The sequence below is a fragment of the Caretta caretta genome, chromosome 20 (genome assembly GCF_965140235.1).
Source record: "Caretta caretta isolate rCarCar2 chromosome 20, rCarCar1.hap1, whole genome shotgun sequence".
Classification (NCBI taxonomy): domain Eukaryota; kingdom Metazoa; phylum Chordata; order Testudines; family Cheloniidae; genus Caretta; species Caretta caretta.
The window spans coordinates 3591135-3599521 of NC_134225.1; the positions used below are offsets into that span (position 1 = coordinate 3591135).

The window sequence follows — 8387 nt, forward strand, 5'->3', positions numbered from 1 at the left end:
CCAACCCACTACCCCACCTCTCTTCTCCAGCCCCCCACTGCCCCCCTCCAGCCCCCCACTGTTCCACCCCTGCTCTCTTAGCCCCCCACTGCAGCCCCCCAACCCACTACCCCACCTCTCTTCTCCAGCCCCCCACTGCCCCCCTCCAGCCCCCCACTGTTCCACCCCTGCTCTCTTAGCCCCACACTGCAGCCCCCTACCCCTGCCCCCAGTCCCCCCTGCTCCACCTCTCTTCTCCAGCCCCCCACTGTTCTGCCCCCCGCTCTCTTAGCCCCCCCTACCCCCAGTCCCCCCTGCTCCACCTCTCTTCTCCAGCCCCCCCACTGCCCCCTCCAGCCTCCCACTGTTCCACCCCCTGCTCTCTTAGCCCCCCACTGCATACCCCTGCCCCCAGTCCCCCCTGCCCCACCTCTCTTCTCCAGCCCCTCCTGCCCCCCCTCCAGCCCCCCACTGTTCCACCCCTGCTCTCTTAGCCCCCCACTGCATACCCCTGCCCCCAGTCCCCCCTGCCCCACCTCTCTTCTCCAGCCCCTCCTGCCCCCCCTCCAGCCCCCCACTGTTCCACCCCCTGCTCTTAGCCCCCCACTGCAGCCCTCCACCCCACTACCCCCTGCCCCACCTCTCTTCTCCAGCCCCCCACTGTCCCCCCGCTCCAGCCCCCCACTGTTCCACCCCCCACTCTCTTAGCCCCCAGCCCGCGCTCCAGCCCCCACTGTTCCACCATCCACTGCTCTCTTAGCTCCCCGCTCCAGCCACCCCACCCTACTACCCCCCGCTCCAGCCCCCCTGCTCTCTCAGCCCCCGCTGTTCTACCCCCCTGCTCTTAGCCCCCACTGCAGCCCCCCCACTGTTCCACCTCCAGTGCCCCCCATGCCCACTGATCCAGCCCCTCACTGTTCAATCCATCCAGCTCTCCCCACCACTACTCTTGCCCCCACTTCCTGACCCCCACTACTCCAGTCCCCCCTGCTCCACACCACCTGCTGCCCCAGCCCCCGTTTCCATTTTTATTTTTTCAACAAAAAAACCCAAGAGCATTTTTGACCAAAACGAAAAATGTGTTTTATCAGAAGTGTGTTTCAATGGAAAAAACTACGCCAGCTCTGAGGAGGCCCTGCCCTGCCCCCAGGCCAGCTGGGTAAAACTGGTTGATCCCCACCCACACACACACACACACCCCAATCGAAAGGTAGTTGTTGGCATCCGCCTGAAATCCTCTGCCCTGCCGGTCCCGGCGGCCGCAGCCCGAGGCCTCGGCCTGGTTTACCACACAGCTCCAGCGCTCCGGGGGTGAAAGCGTTACAGCCCTGAGTGCCGGAGCCAGGCGACTCTAAGCCCCAGCGTAGACGTAGCCAGGTCGGTGGTGCCTGCGACAGAAAGACCTGCTGCATCGTTGCAGGAAGCGTCTACCCGCGCCAGAGATGCGTAGATACGGCCCCGCGCTCGGCGTGCTCTACTATTGTATCTACACCAGCACGCTGCCCTGGCAGAGCGCTCCTAGTGTGGATGCGGCTTGTACCCTTGTCAGTCTAGCCACCTGCGTCTGCACTAGGGGCTTTTGGCAACACAGCTCTGTCGGCCGCAGATCACAACCCCGACCACGGTAGTCGTGCCAGCAACAGACTGCAAAGCAGACCCGGCCTGAGATGTGGGAAACCTCTCCTCGAGCTACAGCCCCTCGCTCTCCTATGCTGGGAGCTGCTGCCTGCCAATTACTCTTTGCCATACCCAGACTGCAAGCTCTTGGGGCAGACGCTGGCTATGTGCATTTGTGCAGTGCCCGGCGCAATGGGGCCCTGACCTGACTGGCACCTGCAGTTGCTATCCCGATACAAATGTAATAGTTACGCACCGACTCCTGTGTTCGGTCCCAAATCAGCCACGCTTTCAGCCTTTTGTTTTTTTTTTAAATTGATCTTGGCTACTAAGTCACAAAACCCAGCCAGATCCAGCAGGACCCCAAACGCACCTCTCCCCCAGGTCTACCTTAACACCTCCAAAATCTGTGTCCTGTGGGAACCTTCTTGTGGGATCAGAGGGACAGTTTATCTGCACTGGGATCAGCCAATATTTGCGTCAGAGGCAGTGAACCGGCTTCCCAGTAATCCAGGAGTGGGGCTGTGAAATCAGCTCACAGAAGTGCAGCCTCCCGGCACTGACTTTGTGGGGCTCCTTTTCCGGACGGGAACCCAGCTCCGTTGCCGTGGTGGTACCAGGCCTTGCCCTGTTCGAGGAAATCAGCTTGCTGGCTCCCGATGCTCTTTGCCTGTGGGGATCAGGAGATGGCCACCGTGCAAGCCCTCCTGCTTTTAATGCTCATCGGAATAGCCGAGCCCGGGGCAGGTCGATGCCCTGCCTGCGAGATGGCAGCCCTGGACCCAGAGGTGCAGAAGTCGTTCCTCATTGAGCTAGCAAAGCAGAGGATTCTTTCCAAGCTGCATTTGAAGGAGCAACCCAATGTGACCCAGCCGGTCTCCAGCGCTGGCCTCCTGACAGCTCTGGCGAGGCTACGTGTCAGGAGCACGAACCCGAGCATCACGTTGGAGATGCCAAGCCGGAGCCCCAAGACTGATGTGCAAGAGTATGAGATTCTCAGCTTTGCTGAGCCAGGTCTGTAAGGTCTCCCGGGGTGTCTCAAGGGGTGCGGCAGGGGCATAGTGAGGGACAGAGACATCCGCCAAGAAAGGCCTCTGCATGAGGGCATTTTACCCCATTGCAACCCCATAAGGGTGCAGGAACAAAAATCAGTCCCCCGAGCACTTACATCCACAAACACATAATAGTAGTTCACTGTCAAACTGGGGGAGAGTATCTAGCAGGGTCCTGCAGGGCTCAGCCCTTGGTCTGGCGCTAGTCAATATTTTCATCAGTGACTTGGGTAACGGAGCGGAGGGAATGCTCCTACAACTTGCGGATGACATCACTGTGGGAGGGGTTGCAAGCTTTGGCGTTCGGGTTTCGAATTCAAAATGAACTTGACAAATCAGAGGATTGATCTGAAATCAACAAGATGCAATTTGAGGGGGGAGGGATAGCTCAGTGGTTTGAGCATTGGCCTGCTAAACCCAGGGTTGTGAGTTCAATCCTTGAGGGGGCCATTTAAGGATCTGGGGCAAAAATTGGGGATTGGTCCTGCTTTGAGCAGGGGGTTGGACTAGATGACCTCCTGAGGTCCCTTCCAACCCTCATATTCTATGATTCTATGATAAGGCCAGAGGGCAAAGTACTTCACTAAGGAAGGAAAAATCAAACGCACAACTACACGGGGAACTGGCGAGGCAATTGTACTGCTCAAAAGGATCGAGGGGTGGAATGGGTCACAAATTAACTACTTGAAAATCCTTCTGACCCGGTAGCTCAAAGCTAGACGGGAGAGGATCTAATGTAACTCTGTGGAGAGAGCACAGGGGGCGCTAGATGGCTGGGGAGTGCTGCTGTCCAACAGCTGCCGTGTTCCACCCCAGATGCAGCTCCATTTTCAGAGGGCATTGCTGAGTAGATTGTAAAGTGCTATGGGATCCTATCCTTCAATATCCCAGTATAAAACAGGATTAATTTCTCCTTCCATGGAAATTCAGCCGCTTTTGGGGTGGAACACAGCCCAGACTCTCCCTCAGCAGCACTAACCCACAGGGTTCTTAGGTGGAGGAGGTGAAGATCAATGTATCCAGCTGAAATACCAGGCGCTTGGAATAACAAGCGACTTTCCAATGGAGAATTTAGCCAGCGCCCCGGGGCTGACACCCCCGGCCTCCTTCCATTATATACTCAAAGCACCATCAGCTCTTTAGCACCTATAGATGAAGACTGTGTGTCCGGTGAAAGCCAGCACCGCGCCCCCTAGCCCTCTGCCAAGTGCTCGCTTGGGCCAGACTGAGAAGACCACCAAAGCCCTGGGCTTTCCTTGGCAGGCTCCAACCCACAGACTCACTCACACCTGCCGGCTTAGCTCACCAGCGGGCCGCCCAGGGCGGCCCGGGCTGGCAGGCGCAGAAGTCTCTTGGTAATGGTTTTGGCTGGGCACAGAGGTGTCTGAAGTGCAGCCAGCAAGACGGCTGCCGGGCCCGGCCCTTGTGTCTATTTTTCCATGGATGTCACTTTGCCTGTGGAAGGAGCTGTTGGCCAGGGAGCCTCGGCGGTATTGTGTCTGTGCACCCACAGAGGCAGGTCTGGACGTCCCGTGCCTGTGTGGGATAGGCAAGCCCGCTGGCCAAAGGAATGACACGCTGCGTTAGGAAAACGGCCCAGAACGGTGCTCCTCTGCAATACGTTGTAGCCTGATCCAGGCCAGGCCAGAAAATCTCCTAGCACAAAGATGTGGCTGCAGGGAGCCAATGAACATGCACCATGGCCCAGCCCCTCAATCCATCCTCTAGAGCGGCCGGGGGGGGGGGGGGGGGGGGGGCAAACTTTTTGGCCTCAGGGCCCCATCGGGGTTCCAAAACTGTATGGAGGGCCAGGTAGGGAAGTCTGTGCCTCCCCAAACAGCCTGGCCCCCACCCCCTATCTGCCCCCTCCCACTTCCCACCCCCTGACTGACCCCCTCAGAACTCCCCACCCATCCAATCCCCCCTGCTTCTTGTCCCCTGACCGCCCCCTCCCGGGACCCCCCGCCCCAACCACCCTCCCCGGACCCCACCCCCTATCCAACCCCCCCTGCTTCCTGTCTCCTGACTGCCCCACCCCCTATCCACATCCCCCCCCCGACAGCCCCCCCCGGGACTCCCACACCTATCCAACCCCCCCTGTTCCCCGTCCCCTGACCGCCCCCGCCCAGAACCTCTGCCCCATCCAACCGCCCCCTGCTCCCTGTCCCCTGACTGCCTCCCAGGACTCCCTGCCCCTTATCCAACCCCCCCGCCCCCTTACCAGGCTGCTCAGAGCAGCAGGACTGGCAGCCGCCCCGCCCAGCCAGAGCCAGCCACGCCACCGCGCTGCCCGGCAGGAGCTCGCAGCCCCGTCGCCCGGAGCTCTGGCGACACAGTGAGCTGAGGCTGCAGGGGAGGGGCCGGGGGCGAGCCTCCCCGGCCGGGAGCTCAAAGGCCAGGCAGGACGGTCCCGCGGGCCGGATGTGGCCCGCGGGCCATAGTTTTCCCACCTCTGGATTAGATCCAGACACAAAGAAAGGGATTTTTCTTTTTGTATTTAGATCCGCAATGCCGGGAGAACAATGATCTTCCATTTCTAGGCGGCGTCTCCTGGGGATCTCGGAATAGCAGCCATACGCAAGGATCACATCATCCTTTGCTGAAATGCAGCTGCCTCTGGGGTGGGATAAAAGAGCACAGTAACAAAGCACAGCGATTTAGGCAGCAGGACGTGGAAAATGGGCCAGATCCTCAGCTGGTGTCAGTGTAGCTTCATTAAAGTCAATGAGGTTTGGCACCAGCTGAGGATCTGGCCCCATATCTTTCTCCAGCTTGACCAGCAAAGGGAATTTAGGAAAGGAATTTGACCAGGACACCAGAATTACCAGCCTAGCCTAGATTCTGCTGCTCACCACTGGGGTAAGTCTGGAGGCAAAGGAAAACGTAAGGCCACCCCAGCTGTGGCATATCATGGTTGGTGGAGTCCCGCACCATGGCCCCAGGGCTGTGTTTCACATTAATGCAGTGGTCTCCTGTTCCCTCTAGTCCAGTTCCCCCCATCCTCAATAGAAAGGGCACTCCTGCCCCCCCTCTAACGCCAGCCTAGCCCGGCGTAAACGTGGAGACCTCATGGGCTTCATTTCCTAATGCCCCCCCTTGCTGCTTTGTCTGCAGGGCCCTCCGCTCCCAACAGGACGTGTCTGCACTTCCACTTCACCCAGGATGCCGGCAGAAGCGTGCAAATCCTCCACGCCAACATGTACGTGTTCCTGGCAGCCCCCGGCAGCCCCGGGCGCAGGCTCACGGCGAAGCTGCTGTTGTCCGAGCCGGGCGATGCAAACCCGACGCTGGTTGGCAGGAGGCCACTGGAGGTGAAGCGGGGAGGCTGGGCCGCGGTGGAGGTGAGGGCAGCTGTCCAGAGCTTCTTCAGCAGAGGCGGCCAGAGGCTAACGGCAGAGCTGGAGCTTGAAGGAAGCCTGGAGCCTGCCCTGCTTCTCAGCAACAGCGAGTCTCACCGGCCGTTCATGGTGGCCACGGCCCGGGCCAGTCCCCGACACCGGATTCGCCGCCGGGCCATCGAGTGCAATAGCAAGTCCCGGACATGCTGCAGGAAGCAGTTCTTCGTTGACTTCAAGGAGATCGGCTGGGAGGGCTGGATCATCCAGCCGGAGGGCTACCACATGAACTACTGCACGGGGCAGTGCCCCATGCACGTGGCCAGCATGCCCGGCCTGGCCTCCTCCTTCCACACAGCCATCCTGAATCTCATGAAGGCCAACGACGCGCACGCCACCGTCAGCTCCTGCTGCATCCCCACGAGCCGCCGGCCCCTCTCCCTGCTCTACTACAACCAGGACAGCAACGTCATCAAGACCGACATCCCCGACATGATCGTGGACGCCTGCGGCTGCACCTAACCCTCTGCCCAGCGCACACACAGCTGCCTTTGCACTGAGCGAGTCTTCCCTCGAACCGGGACTGGACAGAGATTCCCCCGCCGAGGTCCTGTTCCCACTGGTCCTGCTGTTGGAATTCACGTCCTTCACATACGGGACTGATTGTGCTGGTGAACCGTGCCGTGTCAAGTCTCTCCGGAGGACAGATACAGCAATCTCACCCCCCATCCAACGGCCTCCCTCCACCCTTCCCCAGGGAAGAGGAGAGAGCTCTGAGTGGACGCCAGCCAGGGGCCCTTTGCAGCCATGGGTTCTGCAATGTGAAGACCCGCCCTGTAGGGAATTTGGACCAAGCCCCCCTGTCCTCAGAGACCGCCGTGGGGGGAATGCCGGGCAGGGTCAGAGAGGAGCTCAGTGCTGCCTAGACAAATTCAGACGGGAGGAAAGCAGGCGTAAATTCTTGATGGGGCGAGTAACAAGCCACTGGCACAATTTGCCGAGGGCCGTGGCAGATTTGCCATTTTGAAATGGGGACTGGATGATTTTCCAAAAGTTTGCTCTAGGAACGATGGGTAGGGATGCTATCCAGGGGCTCAGATGAGACGGTCACAAGGGGCCCTTCTGGCCTTGAGATCTCTGATCTGTGGCTGAGTGGGGCAGGGAACAGAGGGCCACACCACGTCGCTTGGCACTGAATCAGAGCTGCAGCCTGGGATGCCAGCTGGCGTGCACCGAGTCCTGTGGAACCAGGAGAGCGCTCTGGGGTGAGGGGTGAGCTGGTCCTGACGGGAGGGACACAGCCCGGCTTCTCTGTCCGTAAGGCGCCCGCAGCCCTTTAAGATATCTGTTCCTCCCGCCCTGAGCAGCCTCTGTCCTGTGCACTCAATAAAATGCTGTATCTGTGTGTGCGTGACCTCATCATCAGCTAGCAAGTCACTCCCCATCCCCACACGAGGATCCCAGTCCTGCCCCCGCCCCTTTGGGGGGCTGCCATGGTGCAAGACAACTGACCTGGCTAGCCAAGGATGCCTTCAACGTGAAGGTGTTCCCAGGTGGCACAGATCTGGCACAGCCCTGGGGTAGGGGCATGGGGTGGGGACGTGCTGTCACAGAGTCCAGGGCTCTGGTTACAGGCAGGCAGGTAGCTGAGCCTAGCAGCTCCCCGCCCTGCCAGCCAGGTCATCTGCATTTTCACTGACCATTTCCCTCTCCGCCAATTGGTTCCCTGGATTCAAATTCAAACCCTTGGCCATTACAGGAGCAGGGCCTGGATCCTGTCCCAAAGAGACACAGTCACCCCACAACAGGGTCTCACAGCTGATACCCTGGAGAACCCCAATGACCAGCCAGCCCCACCCCTCCTGGGGTCTGCACAGGGATCTGGGCCATAGGCAGGGCGAGGGGCTTCATCCCTGGGACCCTCATCCAGCTCACACAGCCCCTCAGCATCTGAGGCTGCACCACCCGGGCCTGACAACAGTTCTCTCTGTCCCAGGATCTCGCCAACCCAGGAACGTCTCCCCATTGACCCCATCACCTTCCACACAGACATATAGGTTGGGGTCAGGAGTGGGAGCCTGTCCACCTCCCCACCCATCTGGCTGATGGAGTCTATGGCCTTGGGACCCAGCAAGGGAGCTAGACACCTGGGCTTTTCCGCAGGGTCCCCCTGGTTCAAATCGCCAGCCTGCTCAAAGGCAGTGAGGTGGCATCCACATCCCCCCCTCCTCAACCAGAGGCAGCAATTTAGTCTCGAGGTTCTCTGCGGAACTGGCCCCCCGGGATCTATCCCCACTCACCCCTGGGAGGTCCCCTAGGCCTCTCCGCTCCCCCACCGCCAGCTCATGCTGCTGCTGCTTCTGCAGCTCTTTCTCGGGCTCTCGCTGGCTCTCACGGTCCTCTC

At 59.9% G+C, this 8387-nt stretch overlaps 1 protein-coding gene across 1 annotated transcript; it reads left to right on the forward strand.

The window, feature by feature from the left end:
• The first annotated feature begins 1946 nt into the window (after positions 1–1946).
• LOC125627759 (inhibin beta C chain-like) lies at positions 1947–7355 on the forward strand. Its single transcript, XM_048832242.2, has 2 exons — positions 1947–2610; positions 5763–7355. Exons 1-2 carry the CDS (start codon positions 2256–2258, stop codon positions 6503–6505), a joined length of 1098 nt encoding a protein of 365 aa, XP_048688199.2. The 5' UTR covers positions 1947–2255; the 3' UTR covers positions 6506–7355.
• Positions 7356–8387: the final 1032 nt, after the last annotated feature.